Source organism: Nycticebus coucang, chromosome 6, assembly GCF_027406575.1.
Source record: "Nycticebus coucang isolate mNycCou1 chromosome 6, mNycCou1.pri, whole genome shotgun sequence".
Taxonomy (NCBI): Eukaryota; Metazoa; Chordata; class Mammalia; order Primates; family Lorisidae; genus Nycticebus; species Nycticebus coucang.
Window position 1 is genome coordinate 30,684,047 of NC_069785.1, and position 22,564 is coordinate 30,706,610.

A 22,564-nucleotide genomic window follows, 5' to 3' on the forward strand; every position below is an offset into this window, starting at 1 on the left:
GTCGCCGTGTCAGAGCTGCAGCAGCAAGGACATCCCACAGCTGTAGAGAAGCAGACTGAGGCCCAGAGAAGTGAGGAGTCCTGCCTGAGGTGGCACAGCCACGAGACCCAGTTCTGCTCAGTTGATCACACAGGAAGGAGGGGGAGAAATTTCTTAAGTGCAGAAAACAAAAGCACTAAATTGTTGAGCCCATTCTAGATGGTAGGAGCTAAAGCTGACACCCAATCTAGCCACTCACCTCTCAGGTTGCAGAGGTTAAAGGTGCCCTGGGATAGCTACTCTTTCCAAATGAATTCTCACTGATGCTAGGAGGGGCTTGGAGCTGGCTGTGGGTGGTGGGGATGAAGGTGTGAGGAAAGGTGGTGGGAGCAATCTTGCTGTAGTCAGCCCTGTGGAAGTAACCCCTCCCTGTCATCCCCAGAGGTCTGACCCTAGCTTCTGCAGGTCAGCCCCTCACCATGAGGGCAGCCTGACATTGGGGCCAGCTGATACTAAGCCACCACCATTCTGCAATGAGGTCCAACCCTGGGCATTTCTCCTCTCATTTTGGCTCTCACACTCACAGACAAGCACAGGTGCATGTACAGGTACACAGGGTACACTGCATTTCTGCTCTCTCTCAGCTTCTACCAGGGACAGTCTGGCCCAGGACCCACAGCTACTCAAGGCACAGGCCTGATCTTGGCCCCATTCTGGTCTGACTTCACTGCCCACTGGGCTTTGCAACGAGGTTCGTGTCTTCACCTGGCAGCTCATCTCCCTGACTCCCCAAGCCTTGCCCATCCTACCCCAACCCCAATGTCAGTCAACTAATCTTGAGAATGGGTTGTGTCTTAGCCCTGAGAATTGTGAGTAGAGATCAGAATAACACAAAATCTAAGGTGGTGTCCACAGCCCAGTAGATAGGGCGCCAGCCACATACACCGAGGCTGGCGGGTTCAAACCTGGCCCGGGCCAGCTAAAACAACAATGACAACTGCAACCAAAACAATAAAAATAAAAAGGTATTGTGGCTGGCGCCTGCAGTCACAGCTACCTGGGAGGCTGAGGCAAGAAAATCGCTTAAGCCCAAGAGTTTGAGGTTGCTATGAGCTGTGATGCCACAGTACTCTACCCAAGGTGACAGCTTGAGACTCTGTCTGAAAAAACAAACAAACAAACAAACAAAATCTAGTTAGCTCTATCTCAGGAGAAACTGCCAGTCCTCATGAGGAGCCAAGACACAAGGATAGGAGGATAGGAAGCAGGAGGCAGGAAAAATCAGACCAAGAGAGGAGTGGTCACCCCAAGAATAGTAGACCACCAGCACCAGAGTTCAAGACTTAGACTTGGGAGCTGGAGTCTGTCACTGGGAGGAGCACCCCAGAAGAAGAAGGATTCTATTTCAGGGAAGGAGCATGTCCACATCAGAGAGAAGACACAGGAGGTCAGCTTGGATAGAGCTGCTGAGCCAGACCAGGCCAGGCTACTCAGGCTGGGCAGAGTGTCCTGGCTACACTGGACTGTCATGGGCCCCAGAGGATTGATGGCCAGGCTGCAGCAGTACCCACTCCAAACTTCCTAACAGCTAGCCCTCAAAAAACATTCATCAGGCGGCGCCCGTAGCTCGGTCAGTAGGGCACCAGCCACATACACTGAGGCTGGCGGATTCAAACCCAGCCCCTGTCAACTAAAACAACAATGACAACTGCAACAAAAAAATAGCCAGGCATTGTGGCAGGTATTTGTAATTCCAGCTATTTGGGAGGCTAAGGCAAGAGAATCCCTTAAGCCCAAGAATATGAGGTTGCCATGAGCTGTGATGCCATAGCACTCTACCCAGGGTGACAGTTTGAGATTCTGTTCCAAAAAAAAAAAAATTTCGGATGGCACCTGTGGCTCAGTGGGTAGGGCACCAGCCCCATGTACTGAGGGTGGCGAGTTCAAACCTGGCCCTGGCAAAACTGCAACAAAAAATAGCCAGGCATTGTGGCAGACGCCTGTGATCCCAGCTACTCAGGAGGCTGAGGCAAGAGAATCACCTAAGCCCAGGAGTTGGAGGTTGCTGTGAGCTGTGACGCCACAGCACTCTACCAAGGGTGACAAAGTGAGACTCTGTCTCTTAAAAAAAAAAATTCATCAAAGGAGCCCTTGCCAGCTTTTCTCTTTTCTAGCCTATGAGGGCTTAAAGACAGACCCACCTGTCACCTCTGAATCCCCTGCTGCCCAGCACAGGGTCTACACACAGGAGGCCCTCAGGAAACGTGTGCTGAGGAGCTGGCAAGCTGGGGAATATGCATCCTCCCCTGGAGGGAGCTGTCATGAGGCTAGCCAATATTTTCTGAGTTACAAAGGGGCACAGTACAGTCTCCAGAACTCTCTCAGGTATCAAGAGAGCTGGATGCTATAGCCCTAGCTCTGTTACAAATAAGGGAGTCACTTCCCCTAGCCGGGCCTCAGTTTTCTCTTAGATGGAATGAGAGCATTGGCCCAGCTGATGTCTAAGAGCTTTTCCGGAGTCAGCAGTTTGGTCTCGAATTTCTGGTCTCAAGCTAACCTCCTGCTTTGCCTCCTAAAATATGTGAGTACAAAGTGCTGGAATTAGCATTCAGGGATGCTCTCCCTTCTTTGATACCTCAGGCTGCCCTCTCCCCTCAACCGGCAGACCATGTCCTCCCCACACCACGAGGGGGAGCTCTACACACACACCCCAGGCTAGCTCTTCTCTTCCAGCTCACCAACCTGTGTGAATGGTGTGTCGGGTGGGCACTTAGGTCAGGAAGATTTGTGCCTTCTCAGACACAGAACTCTGGGTGCCCAGCCACTAGGCACACCACAAAGTGGCTTTGCACACAGAATTGTAGCATGGAAGCTTTGTGTTGGGGGGGCATCTTCCACATTTTTAGGCTAGCCCTCCCCCACCGTCCCAACCCCACCTCACTGCTGAGACCCCCATCCCAGAGAGAGCCCATGAGCTGTTCCAGCAACATTTTCATGAATATTCCTTGGCATCTAGACCTGCCTAGTTTCTGGGGTAGAAAAAGACTCACCAGGAGGATTTGAATCTTTTAATCTGAGCATGACTTAGGGGCCTGGCTTCCTCCCCCAACCCCTTAAGTCCCATTCCTCTGCCAGAACTTCAGCAGGAGCCGGATACCAGAGCATCGGGCTCCACAGACAGGTCCCCAGTGACTTCTTAGGTCACACATCTCTGGAGGCCTGGAAGGGTTAACAGTGGGCCGGGACACTATCGGATCCAAAGGAGACGTGCCTGGGCTTCACTGTCCCCTTTATCTGGCTAGGCAGGGGAGCCAGGTAGTCTCAGAATCACTGCTGGTCTCCTGTGAAGATGGAGCCGGGCAGGGAAGCCATGTCAGGATGGGTTAGCTAGTGAGGTGAGGGGCATCTCCTCTCCTCAGAGCACAGGCACTCACCCTGGGTGGCCCTGGGCGCCATCTGAGTCCGGTAGATCTTGAAGGCATCATAGGCAAAGACTGAAACCAAGATGATGCCAAAAACCTGAAAAGTAGGAGTGGAGATGACACAACAAAGCTACTGGGCCATGGCATTAAGGGAAAGGGAGGTGGGTGGTACAGGTGAGGTGTAACCAACCCCTGGGCACTGGCTTTGGCTTTTGACACAGAAAGTGTGCACGCACTAGTCAGAGGTCCTAAGGAGCTGAAGAGCCCTGCAGGGCTAAACTCACAAAAGCAGCAATGGCAGCTCCATCCTGGGAGGTAACAGCTGCAAAGGAGACCACCAGGAAGATGATGATGGCACTGACACAGCGGAGGAAGTCCTGGGGGCCAAGGGTACAGGGTTGAAGGGACCTTAGAAGACAGGGCTGCATCGCCCTGAGGTTCTGGGGTTACTCAGCAGCCTGACTCTCGGGCATTCTGAACTCCTACAGGAGGACACCCCTGGACACAGCGTAAAGCACTTTTGAGAGAGTGAGCTGACACTGCCACCCAGGGAATGGAAGCAGATGAATCCAGAACAACCAGAATGAGAAGTCAGGGGCTGGGGTGGGGCTGACCCAGGCACAGTGGCTGGAGCCCATGGACAGAGGTTGGAACATACCAGCCAGGTGGCCTAGGCCAGGGCTGGGACTGGTGCTGAGGCTGTCTGTACCTTTGGTGAGTTGGGAGAGAAAATCTAAGGGATGTAGTCCTCCTCCTTGTCAGTGACCCTGTAGCTGTGAAATCAGTGTAGATCAAAGCACAGCTTTGAGTGCAGGGCACAGCGTGGGGCAAAGTCCAGCTGGGTACAGAAATTGAGGGAAGCTGGGAGAGGAAAGGAAAGCTCAGCATTCAGAGGAGAATGGGGTAGAAGTCAGGCATCCTCACCAGACAGGGCCAGTTAAGCCGGTCGAAGCGCTGGTAGTACTGGGTGGCATAGAGGAAGAGGAAGGCAAGTGTGATGAAGAACTCCAGCAGCGCTGCGGCCATGTAGGCAGAGATAGAGGCCGTGAAGCATATGAAGATGATGAAGGTCAGGGCCTGCAGGACCGAATATGTGGAACTCACCAGGAAGAGAACACAGGCACATGCCAGGCCTTTGCCTTCCCCTACTTGGGAGCTGCCCCAAACATCCACCACCTGTCCTTGGAGAGGAGAAGGAAGAGCTCTGGCATGTCTCCCAAACCCTGGTGTCAGGAGCCACCATTGCAGAGCATTTGACCATCCAAGGCAGTTTCTAGCCTCCCTCACAGCTCCCCAGGCATCCCAGCAAGCCCAGCAGTCTGGCCGCACTGCAAGGCTGCGGGAGGCTCTATTTGATGGTGTCTCCCAGGAACACAGAGTACAATGTGAACACCAGCCCCGGATCATAATGCTCCCCACTCCCAGATGCCTAAAACTCCTCTGACAAAGATCAGAGCCTTTGATTTCATGCCAAGAGAGAAGGCTGTGGAGGCGGATGCTTCCCAGTGGACTCTGGGGGTCCCTTCAGCTCTGGCAATATAGGCTGGCATATATGCAAAGCCTGAACTTTATTCTATGGTCTTACTAAGTAACCAGGGGAAGAATCTTTCCTGAGAATAGATGTTCCCGGGGCAGCAGGCAACGGATAAAGTGTACCTACAGGAATTCTGCCCTTTTTGATAGTTGGACTTCTTGGACATGGCAAAAACTGGCCATCTTAGGGGTCAGGAAAAGAGAGCAGGATTACCACTGTCCCATCACACTGTCTCACATTCCCTCAGTGTCCCGGAAGGCTGTCCTCTGTCTAATTTCGATCCCTCCTGCTGCAACTGAAACCTGCTGTCACCGCCTCCTGACGGGGAGGCAGCAAGAAGCAGAGTAGGCGACAAGGACGGGGCAGCTGGGGGCAGGAGAGGTGTCCAGAAAGCCTACAGAGGGGGACTGCTGAGAGGTGAGCCAGGAATGGGGGAGATGGAGGCACCAGGTTGGGGAGGCAGCTGTTACCAGCTCGGTTTCCAGCAGGATGCCTTTGAGGGAGGAGAGGAAGGTCTTGTCCACAGCGAAGCCCTGGAGCTCTGAAGCTGTCCCCTCCTCAGGGGGCCGGTCCCGGCGATCCCAAGCACCGAACATCTCTGTGGAGCCCACCACACAGCCCCCGGCTGCCACCAGCCCAGGAAAGGAAACAAAAACTGGAAGAATGGGGAAGCAGACAGGAACAAGAAGGCACTTCAAGAAACCCGAAAGTGAAGCTGGGAGGCCTGCCTGCGACTGAAGGAAGGTGGCCGCTGCGGGGCTTGCCCAATGGGCCTGCACCCAGATGCCCAGAGTGCCTGTACTGCTGCCTGTACCAGCCCCCCACAAAGCACATGGGGTGGGGAAAAGGGGAGGAAGGGAGGGACTAAACCCTCCCCACACTCAGAGCCCAACCCAGTCTGCAGAAGGGAAGAAGGAACGGGAAAGGAAGAGGTCCTAAAGGAAACCAAGAGCTGGGAGGTGAGCTGAGGAACTGGGGCAAGACTAGGAGCCCCCAGGGACCTAAGCCTGAAGAAGTCTGTGTCCCTCTCCCCTAACCTTAACCCTCTTCCTTGGTCAGTCCTTTTTCCCCTTTCCTTTTAGGGAGGGTGGGAGCTGGAGCCCGGCCCAGGCAGCACCCCCAGGACCAAGCTGCAGCAGCCAGGACCAGAGGACAAAGGCGGATTGTTGGGGGGACAAGGGGGCGCTGTGTGCCCGCAGCAGTGCCTCAATGGGCCTCTGTCTCTCCAGCATGCCAGGAGCTAGCCTGGCCCCCATCCTGGTATTCAGGGGTGGACCAGGGCACCAGAGAAGAGAGGGAATGGGAGGGTACAGCGGAAACTGTGGAGGACAGAGAAAGCTGGCAGGGTGGGCAGAAGGTGAGGGCTGATGGTGGGGAAGAGAAGGGACACGCTGGGAAACCACAACATGTTCCAGCACCATGGATGCCACAGACAGGTTAGGTGTTTATAAATACAGATTTATTTGGATAAATCTCTCCACGTTCAATAACAGCTTCTTCCTTAGAATTATCCATATCAAAAGACTAATAACCACACCAGAATGTGCCCAAAGTAGATGCTCACTGAGTGTCTGATGAATAAATGAACAAAATGAAGGGCTGTCCAGTGGCAAAGGGGAAATATCAAGAAAATGCTTGTGCTGCGCCAGGGCAGTGGGGGATGGGAGGAGAAGATATGAGTGGTGGCCTCAAGAAATGGGCAGAGCTTTGAAGACTTTTCCTAAGAGGAAATGCCAAGACACCAGCTTCCAGCAGCCCTAAGCAGCAGCTGCTCCCTTTATAAAGTGCTTCCAAAAATTGTAAAAGTTCTGTTCTCTCCAAAGCCTTCCATCCTGTTCCAAGGTCCAGCTGTTCCAGGTGGTGCTTTGCAGAATACTTGAGTGTCCTGGCCCACCTCTTAACAACTGGCTGTACACTTGGCTCCAATTTTCCCAGTAGGGGACCAGCCTCAGGCAGGCACTACTAGGCCATCACACGGGGCCGCACGCACACACAAGCCAAGGAGACCCGGTAGAGCCTGCGCTCCAGGCAGTAGCCATTGTGGGCCTGTTGCTTGCCATTGCATGGCCTCCGGTAGAAGACAGTCTGGTTGTGATACAGCAGCTCCGAGTTGCCCAGGGGATCCATGTGGGAGCCCGTCCGGAGGCTGACGCAGTGGGGGCACAGGCAGCGGGCATGGTACAGGTCCTGGGGGAGCCGGTTCAAGTCTCTGTCCAACCTGTGGAGGTGGCACTTGTCAGGCCCGGCAGGGACAGGCCAGAAGCAGGGAGGGCCAGGTGGGAGGAGTGGGGATGCTGAGGAAGGCTGTGGGGCCTGGCTTCTTGTCTCAGTTCTCGAACCCACTGGCTGTGTAACTTTGAACAAGACACCTCCCCTGCCCAATTTATTTTCCCAACTGTAAATGAGAGTAGAGGGCAAAAGAGTGGCTTTCTGATTGTACTTGGGACCCTCAGGGAGGTAGGGAAAAGGAACAGCTCTTCCACCAGAGCAGCGCTGCTTCTGTTGGATAGATACACTGGGCTCCAGCATGAGTTTTGATGTTGTAATCACCATCATTATTGTGATTATTTTGTAAAAGTCAAAAACTACTTTGGGCTGGGTGCAGTGGCTCATGCCTGTAATTCCAGCACTTTGGGAGGCCCAGGTGGGTGGATCACCTGAGTTCACGAGCTCAAGACCTAAGCTAAGCAAGACCCCATCTCTAAAAATAGTTGGGCGCTGTGGCAGGCACCTATGGTCCGAGCTACTCAGGAGGCTAAAATAAAAGAATTGTTTGAGCTCAAGAGTTAGAGGTTGCTGTGAGCTATGGCACCATAGCACTCTACGGGGGCAATAAAGTAGCTCAGTGGTTACGGCGCCAGCCACATACACCAAGGCTGTCGGGCTTGCTAAACAACAATGACAACTGCAACAAAAAAGCTGGGCGTTGTGGCAAGCACCTGTAGTCCCAGCCACTTGGGAGGCTGAGGCAAGAGAATCGTTTGAGTCCAAGAGTTAGAGGTTGCTGTGAGCTGTGACAGCACAGCACTGTACTGAGGGCGACATAGTGAAACTCTGTTTCACAAAAAAAAACAAACAAGAAAACCCCACTACTCTGACATCCAAGTATAAAAGAGTATAAAGTGAAAGCTAATCATCTCTCTCCACCAGTTCCACTCCTCAGAGGGAGCCATCATCCACCCTTTCCTGCACATGCTTCCAGATGCTGTCCGAGCACTTATTATAATATAGCACACTTCAAGAGTGCATGGGAGACCGGGCATGGTGGCTCATGCCTATAACCCCAGCACTCTGGAAGGTCCTGGCAAGAGGATGGCTCAAGGTCAGGATTTGGAGACCAGACTGAGCAACGCTGTGAGACACACACACACGCTACAAAAAAAGGTGAGATCCTGTCTCTGAAAAGAAAAAAAAAGTACACAGAAGGCCAGATACAGTGGCTCATGTCTATAACTTATTCTGAAAGGAATTCGTGGCCAAAAAACCCACTTGAAAATCTCTGAAAAGTAAATCTTCCAAATGTGTGGAACTGCAGTGGTCTAGCAAGAAACAACCCCCGTGGGGTTGCCCTGTGGCTCAAAGGAGTAGGGCGCCAGCCCCGTATGCCAGAGGTGGTGGGTTCAAACTCAGCCCCGGCCAAAAACTGCAAAAAAAAAAAGAAACAACCCCCAGGTTACAGAGCCATTCTCCATATAGACAAGCCCTGGCAAGCTGGGGTTCACTATCACAGCATTTCCCAAAATGGATTCCCCAATAAATTCCCTGCACGAAAAGTGTTGAGTGGCCAAATGCATTTGGGAAACACTGAGTTTAACAGTTTCTTTTCTACAGACTTCTTGCTGACTGTAATGTATGGAAGGCATTCTGCATCTCCTAGGAGTAAGGGCTGCAGCAGCCTTTCTCAAACTTACTTGGCATCATCAACTTTGAGGAGAAGCTTGTGGGAAGAGGGTTGCACAGGACACATTTTGGGGAAGTCCAGCTGAGTGGCTATCAGGGGTTCACAACCTCCTATGAGGGGTCTAAATCAAAGATGAGTCAACCATCTGACACCTGGCCTCCTCTAAGAGGCTCCCACGCCATTGGATTTGGTCCAGGATCCAGTCAGTCTTCTGAGACCACTCCAGAGCACTGTGACCTAAAGTGGCCACCCTAGATCTAACTTCAATTAAAGCTGACACCCTCCCTGCTTCACTGAACTTCTCCCTCCATCCAAAGCCAAGATTAAAACATAGGGGAGTGGAACACAGACACCTGGTGAAAACATGAGACAGAAGAAGAAAAATGTTTGAGATGCTAAGTCCTTAATTTTTAATATTGTGTTTCATTGTTCCTATTTCTGTGCTCCTTAATATTTTTCACATCATAGTACAAATAGAGAATTGTATTTGTGCAACACACTGAGTGAAAATATATGATAGCCTTGATCGTGGTCAGAGGTAATGAGTCCAGGGCTCCTGCCCCCAAGAATTGAGGGTTTTGACTGGACACAGTGGCTCACACCTATAACCCTAGCACTATGAGAGGCGGGTTGATTACTTGAGCTCAAGAGTTCGAGACCAGCCTGAGCAAGAGTGAGACCCCCATCGCTACTAAAAGTAGCTGGGCATTGTGGAGCACACCTATAGTCCCAGCTACTCAGGAGGCAAGGCAAGAGGATTGCTCAAGCCCAAGAGTTTGAGGTTGCTATGAGCTATGATGCCACAGCACTCAATCCTCCCCCCACAAAAAAGAATTGAGGGTTTCACTATCTTAGAATACTTGTAACCCTGCTGGGCATGGTGCCTCATGCCTATAATCCTAGCACCCTGGGAAGCTGAGGCAGGTGGGTCGCCTGAGCTCAGGAGTTCAAGACCAACCTGAGTGAGAGCCAGACCCAGTCACTACTAAAAAATAGAAAAACTCAGCTTGGTGCCTATAGCTCAGTGTTTAGGGCACTGTCCACATGCACCAAGGCTGGCAGGTTCGAACCCGACCCAGGCCTGCTAAACAACAATGACAACTGCAACAAAAAAATTGCAGGGTGTTGTGGCAGGCACCTGTAGTCCCAGCTACTTGGGAGGCTGAGGCAAGAAAATCACTTAAGCCCAAGAGTTTGAGGCTGCTGTGAGCTGTGACAGTACAGCACCCTACTAAGTGCAACACAGTGAGACTCTGTCTCAAAAAAAAAAAAGAAAGAAAGAAAAAGAGAGAACCAACATAAATACAGACTTTTATGGGCAGCGCCTGTGGCTCAGTGAGTAGGGTGCTGGCCCCATACACTGAGGGTGGCAGGTTCAAACCCAGCCCCGGCCAAACCGCAACAAAAATATAGCCGGGCGTTGTGGCAGGCGCCTATAGTCCCAGCTACTCGGGAGGCTGAGGCAAGAGACTTGCCTAAGCCCAGGAGTTGGAGGTTGCTGTGAGCCATGTGACACCACAGCACTCTACTGAGGGTGAGAAAGTGAGACTCTGTCTCAAAAATTAAAATATATATATATACACAGACTTTTACATACATCATATCACTTGATCTGCATATTAGCCTAAGGGGTAGTATATCCTTTTACAGATTAAAAAACAAAAAGCCAGAGTTTGGAAACTTAAGTAGTTGGTTCAAGGTCACCCACTGAGAGTCAGATCTGGGACTGAAATCCTTGTCTAACTCCAAAACAGTATGGCCTCTCTGAGATCAAAAGGGGAGAGCAGGCTGGAATTGAATAGAACTCCCTAGTCCCTCACACATAACCTGACCAGCACACACAGGGTAACTCCCGCAGGCATTCAGGAGGGGACAGCAGACTCACTCGTATCTCCAAGGGGAGATGGCCCTGCTGTTGAGGGGTCCATCTTCGCTGGCCTTGCAGGATCCTGGGTGGGAGGTGAGGCTGGCAGGCTCTGGGGGAGAGACAAGCATAGTGCTCCACTTCAGCCACTCTTCAGGCAGGTCCTGCCCTTTGCTGGGGCAGCAGCTGAGCTGATGGCTACAGTCCCTCTGGAGCCGCCCCTGGAGGGTGTGGGTTCCCATGACCATTGCCAAGAATGCAGCCACCTGTAGGAAAAGGCCAGTGAGGGACCTGCTTCCACCTTATCCAGGTTCCCTTCCCACTCAAACCCTGCCCAAGCTGGCTTTCTGAGATACTGGTTTCTAGCTTCACCTGGTCCCTAGCCGCAAACTTGAGAGCCTGACCTCCCTCCACCCTCAGCAACATGTCTTCTTCTTTCCCTCTCAGCAGCCCTCTGTGCACTCACCTGGTACATACCGGATGCCACTCACTCAGTCACAGGTGTGGCACCAACCAGCAGACCTCGTGGAAGCAGGCTGACTGGAACAGGTTAGGAGTCCTGGTTTTATTTTCAGCAAACCTGTTTTGTTTATTCAAATTTATTTCCACTATCTTTTGGAAGGAGTGACTTGAGATTTAAAAAAAAAACCCAAAAGCTGCTTAAAATGCTATACTCATAGAGGATGCCATAAGCATCATTATAACCTGGTAGCTGATTGGGTAAACTTTGCTCTTTGCACTTTTCCGGGTGTGGGGTCAAAGCAATAGCATTCTGCTATTCTGTGTTCTTGTGAATTGTCATTATGGGGATTTCCCTGGTTGGTTTGGTACTCAAAATTAGGAAATGTCTTCTGGCCTCCCTTCAAATGGCCTCATTTCCATGATCTCTGCTACTTCCACCCAGGGTCTGGTCTCCACGTTTCCCTTCTTTATTTTATTTTATTTATTTATTTATTTATTTTTGAGGCAGTGTCTCACTCTGTCACCCTAGGTAGAGTATCCTGACATAATCATAGCTCACAGCAACCTCAAACTGCTGGATTCAAATGATTCTCTTGCCTCAGCCTCTTGAGTAGCTGGGACTACATGTGCCCGCTACAACACCCAGCTAGTTTTTCTATTTTTATTTTATTTTTCTATTTTTACGAGAGACAGGATCTCACTCTTACTCAGGCTGGGCTTGAACTCCTGAGCTCAAGCAATCTTCCTGCCTCGGCCTCCCAGAGTGCTGGGATTACAGGCATAAGCCACCACACCCAGCCACAATTCCCCTTCTTCTCAATTGTTCTTCTGATCACCCACCTTGGTGAGCTCTTCCCTCCTCCTTTATCTCCTTTAACCCCTATCCCCTTTTGTTCTCTGACCTCTTCCCCATCTTGGATGACCCCAACTTCCAGGACACCCATCATCTGTGACTTATCTCCCATGGTCCCTCCCCTGCTCCCCCAATTCTCTTTGATCTCTCCTAGTCCTCGCCTCCTCCTTGGGGTAGGGAGGCATGCCTAAGCCCACAGGACTGCCCGGAAGGCCCTGGTTCTATAAGTTTATTGGCTGGATGGACAAGGTCTGATGGAAAAAGATGTGGGTGACTATTCTCATTGCACAAATGAAAATGTGAAGCAAGGAAGAGGAGGGATGCTATAACAGCCTTACCTAAGACCCAACAGGAGGTCTCAGTTCTAGGGACAAACTTAACCCGGTCCCCACTCACAGGGTCTTGAGGACATGGCCCATGGCAGGTACAGCCGCTGCTCTCATGCCATGGAAAAGCCCACTCAGCCCCAGTACCCCCAGCAACAAGAGCCAATGTCAGCCAAGAGGGAACATGTGTGCTCCAGAAAGGCTTGGAGCTGGGCCTGACCCAGCAGACACAGATCAGCCAGGGTCCAGTTTGCTTGTGAGCAGTGTGATGAGACCAGGCCAGAGCTCACTTCCTTCCAGACTATCTCTTCATTCTTGCCTAGTACCCTCCCTTACACACACACACACACACACACACCCCCAATACCCCTGTTGACTCTGGAATGATGCTTCCTGATTTGCATGTGCTTTCCCTTAGAAAATACTCCTGTAGTAACCAGGGACTCAGGAAATAAACAAAGGGAGCTAGGAATAATTTAAAACCACAGAGCTAGGGGGGAATCTTTCAATGTTTAAATGCTTTAAGGCAAAGTAGCCCCAATGTTTAAATGCTTTAAGGCAAAGCAGCCCCAAAAGTGATGAGGTCAGAGGACATTCTAGAGAATTGGGAGGTGTTCTGGTGAGTCTTGGGGGACCTGAAACTGGGAGGGTAGGATGGGAGGTGTTAAAAGAAGCAGGTGGTAGCTGGGAGAGCAAGGCACTTAGGAACAGCAATAAGGCCAGTATCATCACCCCATTCCCACAGCCTGCCCTCTGCCCCTGTGCTCCAAGACAACCTCTCCCTTCCAGATCCTACTGGCCTCAGCTCCTATGCATTACCTGTGGTAAGCCCTGGACAGTCCTCATCTCATTTTACCCTTACACTAAAACCATTACATGGAAACTATTATCCCCATACTACAGATGAAGAAACTGAGATCCAATGTAATTTGGTAACTTGACCAAGGTCACACAGCTAAAAAAAGGCTGAGCCAGTTTCCCTTCTAGCCCTGACCAACTCCAAATCTAAGCTCCTGGCACAGAGATGCCACACTATGCTCATCCCCAGCTGGTTATGAAAACACAGTGGGTACTCTTCTACTCACCTGGGCTTGAGCTGGGATGAGTCCCACCTGCACCTGCCCAAGACCACTGGGCCTTCCTGCCCACTTAGGCCTTTAGCCCTGCTAGCCGGGATTCACTCTCTAGCTTCCTGTTCCCCAGCCTTTAGTCTAGTACATGGCTTCAGTGTGGCTGCTTCTGGTGTCCTGAGCAGTCCCTAGCCCCAGAACAGGCTCTCAGGGCAGTGCTGTTTTAGAAGAACTGGATTCCTATGGGTTTCCCCACACCAGTGAGAACCTCAGGCCTAAAAAGGGAGCAGAACTTAGCCCAGACCTCCCATTCTGGCCATGTACAGGACAGGGGTGTTCAAAGGAACTGGAAATGATCTCAACTACTTGTTTCACTTGCTAACTGCAGAGAGGACACAGACTAGGCTACTAGGGACATTGTCCTTCAGGTGAGGCCTTTGGGGTATCCCCTGAGACAGAGGGAAGGCCCCTCAAACATGCAGTCTTCCCCAGGGGTGGCTGTACCCACTTCCCATGATGACAGGGCCTGACCCAAGAACCTGTGCTCTGAGACACGTACCCCCACCCCACCCATTTGCTCAGCCACTGCCCTTATCTCCGTAACAGTTCTGTGGGACTCCTTAGGGTGACTCCCTGTTGTGAGAAACATTTTCCAGAGGGTTTTCCTCCCAGGTTGACTACTTTTGGAATCCCTGAGTCATCTCAGCTTCCAGGGAACCCTTGGAAGGTGTGGGGGATATGGAGGTGGCAATAGGGAAAATGCTGAAGCAGGACTAAAGGAAAGTTTGTACATACCAGACTTCAAGGGTCCCCCTCAACACCTCCCCATTTGCAGGGCCTGACCTGGAAGCCAAAGCGGGTTTGCTGGGATTCCTACCCCTGTCTGTGCTCCTGAGAAAAGAGATCAGCACCTACCAGGAAAGAGCAGGGAAGATGTGATAGAATACACCTCCTACCCTTAACTTAGAAAGGCTATTAGAGCTTGCAGGGAGTTAGAATATGGCTATTCTGCCCTTTCTCAGAAAGGGCTTGGTGGCTCATGTCTGTAACACTAGCACTCTGGGAGGCCGAGCCAGGTGGATTGTTTGAGCTCAGGAATTTGAGACTAGCCTGACCAAGAGTGAGACTCCATCTCTACTAAAAATAGAAAAACTAGCTGGGCATTGTGATGGGCACATATATTCCCAGCTACTCAGGAGGCTGAGGCAAAAGGAGCTCTTGAGCCCAGGAGTTCGAGGTTGCTGTGAGCTATGATGATACAATGGCATTCTACCTATAGTGACAGTGTAAAATGCAGCCTCAAACAAAGAAAGAAAAAAGATATTCTAGTGTTTACCTATTGCCTTGAAGTCTTGGCCTTTCCATTCACCAGCTTTTGCTTGACCTTGGGCCCTTGCTCTGCTCCTCCCTCCTCATCTGTAGAAACGCATGTGTTTCAGTGGCTGGAGGTTGGTGACAGTGAGGGGAACATTGGCCTGGGTGGCCGTAAAGGTGCCACCTAGCTTAGGTGGGCTAGACCTTTGCTCTGAAATAGTGCTGGATCCACAGGACTCAGCAGAGGCTATTGAAGCTCATCTGCACTCACTTTATGTGAAGCTTGGGCACTGGATGTTAAAATATTGAAATACCAGCAGGGCTCGGTGGTTCATGCCTGTAATCACAGCACTCTGGGAGGCTGAGGTGAGTGGATTGCCTGAGCTCACAGGTTTGAGACCAGCCTGAGCAAGAGTGAGACCCCATCTCTAAACGTACCCAGGTGTTGTGGCAAGTGCCTGTAGTCCCAGCTACTCCAGAGGCTGAGACAAGAGAATCACTTGAGCCCAAGAGTTTGAGATTGCTGTGAGCTATGATGCTACAGCACTCTATGGAGGGTGACAAAGTGAGACTCTGTCTCCAGAAAAAAATATGTTCAAATACTTCTGCATGTGCTCATAAGTAGATGCTGCTCTCAGCTTTGGGACATCCTCCTAGTACACCTCCCTATGATCCAGCACCTAAAGGATGAATGCCTAGCATGGATGGAAGCCTCCAAAACACTGTTCCCATATTCTGATTGGTAGGTAATAATGCTTTAGCTACAAAAATGCCTAGACACAGGAGCATGCCTTCAAGGAGAACCCGGATTGGCCTGGGAGGCACATGAAGAATCAGAGTTAGCCCACCAACCTAGGAATGGATTAACAAGTTAAGGTATATGTATACCATGAAATGCTATTCAGCCATAAAAAAGATGATGACTATATGAAACCAGCACATTGTACCCCTCGATTGCACTAATGTACACAGCTATGATTTAACGATAATAAAAAAAAAGATGATGACTTTACATCTTTTTTATTAACCTGAATGGAGTTGAAACACATTCTTCTTAGTATCACAAGAATGGAGATGCAAGAATCCAACATACTCGATACTAATGTGAAGCTAGTAGATGATCTAATACATGTCCACATAGAAAAACTCAAATTAATTCAAGGTGGGGGACAAGAGAACAAGGGAGGGTGGAGGGGTGGAGAGAGGGGATTGGGTGTGCTCCCACTTAATGGGCACAATGTTAGGGTGTATGGCACACCTCTTGGGGGCAGGACAGATAATTACAAGAGGGACTTTACCTAACAAATGCAAACACTGTAACCTAATTCTTTGTTCCCTGAATTAACCTGAAACAAACAAACAACAAAAAAAAAAAGAAAGAAAACTATAAGCATTAGAAAATAAAAAATAGGGGCGGCGCCTGTGGCTCAATGAGCAGGGCGCCAGCCCCATATACTGAGGGTGGCGGGTTCAAACCCAGCCCTGGCCAAACTGCAACAAAAAAATAGCCGGGCGTTGTGGCGGGCGCCTGTAGTCCCAGCTACTCAGGAGGCTGAGGCAGGAGAATCGCCTAAGCCCAGGAGTTGGAGGTTGCTGTGAGCTGTGTGATGCCACGGCACTCTACCGAGGGCCATAAAGTGAAACTCTGTCTCTACAAAAAAAAAAAAAAAAAAAAAGGAAAGAAAGAAAATACAAAATAAAAAGAATCACGCCTGTGGTCCCAGCTACTTGGGAGGTGGAGGCAAGAGAATCGCTTGAGCCCAGGAGTTGGAGGTTGCTGTGAGCTGCGATGCCACAGCACTCTACCCAGGGTGACAGCTTGAGGCTCTGTCTCAAAAAAATAAATAAATAAATAAATAAAAAGAATCAGAGTTATGACCAAGAGTCCAGATGGGGAAAACCCTCTGGAAAATGTTTCCAATAACAGGGAGTCACCTCACCCCTATCTCAGGGCTGGTATCTCCCCAAGGAGAGGCTTCAGCTTGCTCAGCTTTGTCTTATGGTTATGGCCACCCTTGTTCATTCAGCCACTCACCAAATGTTTGCTGAGCACCTACTATATGCCAGGCACCATTCTAAATTAGTAATACAGAGGAGGATAAATCAGATAAGGAAAGCCTCATGAAGTTACATTTTAGGAGGAGACAGATAATAAACAAGGGACAAGATAATTCCTGATAATAATAAGAGCTATGAAGAAAATGAAACAGTGTTGAGATAAGGGAGATAGGGAATCCCAGGTGGAGGCAGGTGTTTAACTTAGTAAGCCAGGGAAGGCTTTTTTTTTTTTTTTTAGACAGAGTCTCACTTTGTCACCCTCGTTAGAGTGCTATGGTATCATAGCTCACAGCAACCTCAAACTTCTGAGCTCAAGCGATCCCCTTGGCTCAGCCTTCTAAGAGGCTGGGACTACAGGCTCCCAAGGCCCAGCTATTTTTCAAGATGGGGTCTCACTCTGTCTCAAAATCCTGAGCTCAGGCAATCCAGCCACTCTGGCCTCCCAGAGTGCAAAGATTACAGGCGTGAGCCACTACCTCCAGCTCAAGGGAAGGCCTTTCTGAGGATGCTATACTTGACATGATTATGAGAAGGATCTGAGGGGAGAGTGGGCTAGGCAGAGGGAGTAGAACATGCAGAGTCCTAGAGGTGGGAAAGAGTGGGTGGAAAATAAGGGGTAAGGGGGAGAGTTAGATGAGATGAGGTGGATGAGGTAGACAGGGACCAGGTAACAGGGTCTTACAGATTATGGTGAAACATTTGGATTTTATTCCAAGGTCAGTGGAAAGGTATCGACTGGATTCAAGCATGAGTTACATGCTATGAGTTTCTCAAGGGCAGGCTCCATGTCCTTGACATGCTAGTGCCCTCTCAGGGCTGCACCAAATAACCATAATAATAATTGCTTTTGTCCAACATGTATACAGCATGGGCCAGATATTGTTCTCAGGATGCTCTTTCTTTTTTTTTAATTTATTTATTTTTATTGTTAAATCATAGCTACGTACATTAGTGCGATCAAGAGGTACAATGTGCGGTTTCATATACAATCTGAAATATTCTCATCAAACTGTTCAACGTAGCCTTCGTGGCATTTTCTTAGTTACTGTATGTAGGCATTTGTATTCTGCATTTAGTAAGTTTCGCCTGTACCCATTCTAAGACGCACAGTAGATGTGGCCCCGCCCATTACCCTCCCTCCACCAAAACCTCCCCCCTTCCTCCCCTTTCCTTGGCCCTTTCCCCATAGTCTTGTGCTATAGTTGGGTTGTAGCCTTCATGTGAAAGCTGTAATTTAGCTTCATAGTAGAGCTGAGTACATTGGATACTTTTTCTTCCACTCCTGAGATACTTTGCTAAGAAGAGTATGTTCCAGCTCCATCCATGTAAACATGAAAGAGGTAAAGTCTCCATCTTTCTTTAAGGCTGCATAATATTCCATGGTATAATCCTTGCAGGTTGATGCTTAGGTTCCTTTATCATTCCCACTTTACAAACAAGGAGCCAGAGGCTCCAAGGGGCCAGGTAGCTTATCAAGGTCACTAGCTAGGACCTAGGATTAGAACCTAGCCTTTCTGAATGCTATGGGTCCAAAAAGAGGAAGACTGAGAGAATTAGCCAGCACCCAGGAAATTTCAGGTAGCAGGAAGAATGAGATGAGGCTCAGAAGTCTCAAGGTGGGGTAAGGAAGAGACCAGCTTGTTGGACCCTACAGGGAAGGGAAAAGAATGGGAGAGAGGACTGGGACCCGGGAAGCCAGATGGAGGGGTTCCTTCCTTTCCACTCAGTGAATTTGGCAACAGTAAACCTTGAGAGCCTGGCTGCCTTAGGCTGCCACCCACCCAGGGTCTCAGATACCTGCCTAGCCTAGATTTTCTCCAACATTACTTAGAGCTTAGAGCTTTCCCTGAACAAGTCAGAATTTCCTTAAACCTGTTTGAGAAACACAAGACAAAGATAAGAGTATAAATGCAGTGTTTTTCAGCCTTTTTTTTTTATCTCATGGCACACTTGAACCTATAGTTAAACTTCCATGGCATACTTAAATTATGTTGATTTTAAAAAAGAACATATTACTATGCTTTGAACTTCTTTTGAAAATAATTTAATGATCTTTAAAACTTTTTGCGGTGGCTCAGTGCCCATAGCACAGTGGTTATGGCACCAGCCTACATGCATTGAGGTTGGCAGGTTCGAACCCGACCCAGGCCAGCTAAACAACAATGACAACCGCAACAATAAAATAGCTGGGTGTTGGAGGCTGAGGCAAGAGAATTGCTTAAGCCCAAGATTTGGAGGTTGCTGTGAGCTGTGATGACACCACAGCATTCTACCAAGGGTGATATAGTGAGACTCTGTCTCAAAAAAAAAATTTTTTTTGAGATGGCTGGGCACAGTGGCTCACGCCTGTAATCCTAGCATCCTGGGAGGCCGAAGCAGGTGGATCACCTAAACTCATGAATTCAAGACCAGCCTAAGCCAGCGTGAGATCCCAGTCTCTAAAATAGCCGGGCCTTGCATTGGGTGCCTGTAGTCCCAGCTACTCCAGAGGCTGAGGCAAGAAAATCACCTAAGCCCAACAGTTTGAAGTTGCTGTGAGGTATGACGCCACGGCATTCTTACCCAGGGTGACAAAGTAAGATTCTGTCTCAAAAAAAATGTTTCGCATGGCACCCCTAAGATCCTCTCTCAGCACACCAAGGTGTCACAACACACACATTGAAAATCACTGGTAGTACAAGGACTGGGGAAAAGCTTCTCCTGTCCTCAACAAGAAACAACTTTCAGCTTTCAGAAAAACAAAAGTTTGGCTGGGAATGGCTCACACCTGCCTGAATCCTAGCCCTCTGGGAGGCTGAAGTAGGAGAGTTGCTTGAGGCCTGAAGTTCCAGACCAACCTGAGCAAGAGACAGACCTCCTCCTCTCTACAAAAAAATAGAAAATTTAGCTGGGGGTGTTATAGTGAGTGCCTATAGTCTCAACTACTCAAGAAGCTAAGGCAGGAGAATTGCTTAAGCCCAAGAATTTGAAGTTGCAATGAACTATGATCATGCCACTGCACTCCAGCCTGAGTGACAGAGTGAGACTTGGTCTCAAAAAATAAATAAATAAATAGTATAAGTTAGAGAGAGCCAAGGTAAAGAGGAAAAACCATGGAAGAAAAGTATTGTGCTAGGCACTCTATACACATTTACTCCTCACCAAAGTGACTGCTAGAGATAAGGAAATGAGACTCAGAGATGTTTTATATTAGGCAGAGATCACATAGGTAATAAACCAGTACTCACTCCTCAGTTTGGCTGGCTCCATTCCATGCCTGAGCATTCCAGAAGCACAGTCTTTTTTCACAGCTAGTTGGCACTCTCCTGTGCCTCACCTATGTTTATTTCCCCAGGCAGTAAGCTCCACTGCCCATCTCCCAAGTCACCACCTTAATTGGTCCTAACAGCTTCTTTCCTACTTAACCTTTTCTGACCTCCATGTATTTCTCCTTGTGCCAGTCACAGCATTCATATCTGGGGTCAGGGTTTCCTGCTCACCTTCACCTTGGGCCCCAATTTTTCTTGGTGGCCCCCTGGGCACAGATCATATAAAGTCACTCCCCTAGTTGAATGTCTGTGTGCCAGGCAGCCAGGGCCCCCAGGGCTGAAGTCTGGAGTAGGTTAGAAAGTTTCCCCTTAGTGGTTATCATCTCTGACCAGATTGGAGCTGGGAAGGGAGACCTCTTCCTTCAGATGTACCTGAGAATTTAAAAGTTCCACTGCCAGCACAGTGGAGTCTGAGTCTGTTCAGGATTCCAACCCCATGTCCAGGCCTATACTCCATCACTGATGGCCAAGGCCAATGCCAACAGCATTCATCCCCATGTTCACCCCAGAATCCCTCTCCCTATTCCACCCCATAAGTTCCACCCTTCCCCTCTACAGAGGGTTCTTCATAGGTGCCCAGGCAATAGAGTGGGGAAGGGATTAGAGCAAATTCCCCTGCCCCCACTGTTCTAAGAAATGCATAGATGTGTGTGGGCCTATAGAATATGGCCTATAGGCATGCCTATCCAAGGCCTCAGATTCATGGAAGGACCTTAAACTTGAATTCTGATCTCAAAATGAGGTTATGCAAAGATTTGTTCCCCATTTATGTGTTGTTAAATGCAAACACTGAAAATATACTACAGCTTTTCGATCTTGTTTGGTGTCTTACTTTTTTTTTTTTTTTTGTAGAGACAGAGTCTCACTGTACCACCCTCGGGTAGAGTGCCTTGGCGTCACACGGCTCACAGCAACCTCTAACTCTTGGGCTTATGCGATTCTGTTGCCTCAGCCTCCCGAGCAGCTGGGATTACAGGCGCCCGCCACAACGCCAGGCTATTTTTTGTTGCAGTTTGGCCAGGGCTGGGTTTGAACCCGCCACCCACGGCATATGGGGCCGGCGCCCTACTCACTGAGCCACAGGCGCCGCCCGGTGTCTTACTTTTTAAATACCAGGAACCTGGCTGGCGTCTGTAGCTCAAGTGGCTAGGGCGTCAGCCACATACAACGGAGCTGGCAAGTTCGAATCCAGTCCCACCCGCCAAACAATAACTACAGCCACAAAAAAAAATAAAAGAAAAAGTAACTGGGAGTTGTGGTGGGGGCCTGTAGTACCAGCGACTTTGGGAGGCTGAGGCAAGAGAATTGCTTAAGCCCTAGAGTCGGAGGTTGCTGTGAGCTGTGACGCCCCGGCACTCTACCCTGGGTGACAGCTTGAGACTCTGTCTCAAAAAAACAAACGAAACAAAATATACCAGGAACTGGCTCTGCGCCTATGGCTCAAGGAGCTAAGACGCTAGCCACATACACCTGAGTTGGCTGGTTCGAATCCAGCCCCAGCCGCCAAACAACAATGGCTGCAACCAAAAAAAATATCCAGGCCTTGTGGCAGGCCCCTGTAATCCCAGCTACTTGGGAGGTGGTGGCAAGAGAATCGCTTGAGCCCAGGAGTTGGAGGTTGCTGTGAGCTGTGACGCCCCAGCACTCTACCCTGGGTAGACAGCTTGAGGCTCTGTCTCAAAAAAAAAAAAATACCAGGAACCTCAAAAATGGAAGACAGGCTTCCCTCAAGACTGAAAGCCTCTGATGTGTGCCCCCAAAAGGAAGGTCCAGGGAAGGGGGTTGGCTGGAGAGAGGCAGTATATACCAAGGAGTAGTTATAATAGGGCAGAGGAGGTGTGGGGCCTAAGTGCCCAGTCCTTTCAGCTGAATCTCCTGAGGAGCTAGATCCCAGCTCCTCTGAAAGAGTTCTACCTTTTTGTGCCTGGTGAGCCAGGCTGAGGAAGCGGACAGGCCCAGACTAGCAGAGGAGTGGAAGAAGCCCTACGCCTGCCTGCCTGCAGCTCTGTATCCCATGCTGAGGCTTCAGATTCTCTTGCCAGACCCAGAATCCACGTCCAGAACCAAGCTCCGGGTCTGTCCCCAGCAAGAACGGGGTCTGTCCCCAGCTAATCTTGCCACCCCTACAGAGGCAGCAACAAGGAGTGGAGAGGTTTCGTTAAGGACCCCAGCTAGGCGGAAGGAGCGCGCTCCCTCCCAAGGGGAAAGACAGATGTGGGGCTAATAAAAGAGAGGCAGAGAGTGGAGCCGGGCTGGAGGGAGAGAGTGGGGGCGTGGCAGGGAGAGGAAAACTCCCGGGAGGCTACGGACCAGGCAACCGCGAGGGCAGCCGCAAAGTCTGGAGAAGAAGGCGCCCGGGAGAGGGGCCGGGAGAGACATGCTGTTAGGTCCGGAGGGTCGCGAGCTGAAACTCAACACCCGCCTTTGGAAGGATCATCCCCCTTTCTCCTCCGCCCCTTCCCTTCCCCTCCCT

General features: G+C 50.0%; 2 protein-coding genes across 6 annotated transcripts; both read right to left on the bottom strand.

Annotated features, from left to right (window-relative positions):
- Positions 1-2,930: 2,930 nt before the first annotated feature.
- CMTM5 (CKLF like MARVEL transmembrane domain containing 5) lies at positions 2,931-5,972 on the bottom strand. Of its 5 annotated transcripts, none has more exons than XM_053594554.1 (5): positions 5,406-5,972; positions 4,326-4,478; positions 3,686-3,778; positions 3,414-3,498; positions 2,931-3,320 (listed from the first exon to the last, which is right to left on the bottom strand). In XM_053594554.1, exons 1-5 carry the CDS (start codon positions 5,529-5,531, stop codon positions 3,307-3,309), a joined length of 471 nt encoding a protein of 156 aa, XP_053450529.1. In that variant the 5' UTR covers positions 5,532-5,972; the 3' UTR covers positions 2,931-3,306. The 5 variants fall into 5 exon arrangements, with proteins under 5 accessions (XP_053450529.1, XP_053450528.1, XP_053450531.1 ...); XM_053594553.1 differs by having other exon boundaries at positions 4,326-4,577; positions 5,406-5,941; XM_053594556.1 differs by lacking the exon at positions 4,326-4,478 and having other exon boundaries at positions 5,406-5,941.
- A 438-nt stretch (positions 5,973-6,410) lies between these two features.
- IL25 (interleukin 25) lies at positions 6,411-11,201 on the bottom strand. The gene is made up of 3 exons (XM_053595454.1): positions 11,167-11,201; positions 10,722-10,966; positions 6,411-7,153 (listed from the first exon to the last, which is right to left on the bottom strand). The coding sequence occupies exons 1-3, from the start codon at positions 11,173-11,175 to the stop codon at positions 6,898-6,900; spliced, it is 510 nt and encodes a 169-aa protein (XP_053451429.1). The 5' UTR covers positions 11,176-11,201; the 3' UTR covers positions 6,411-6,897.
- Positions 11,202-22,564: the final 11,363 nt, after the last annotated feature.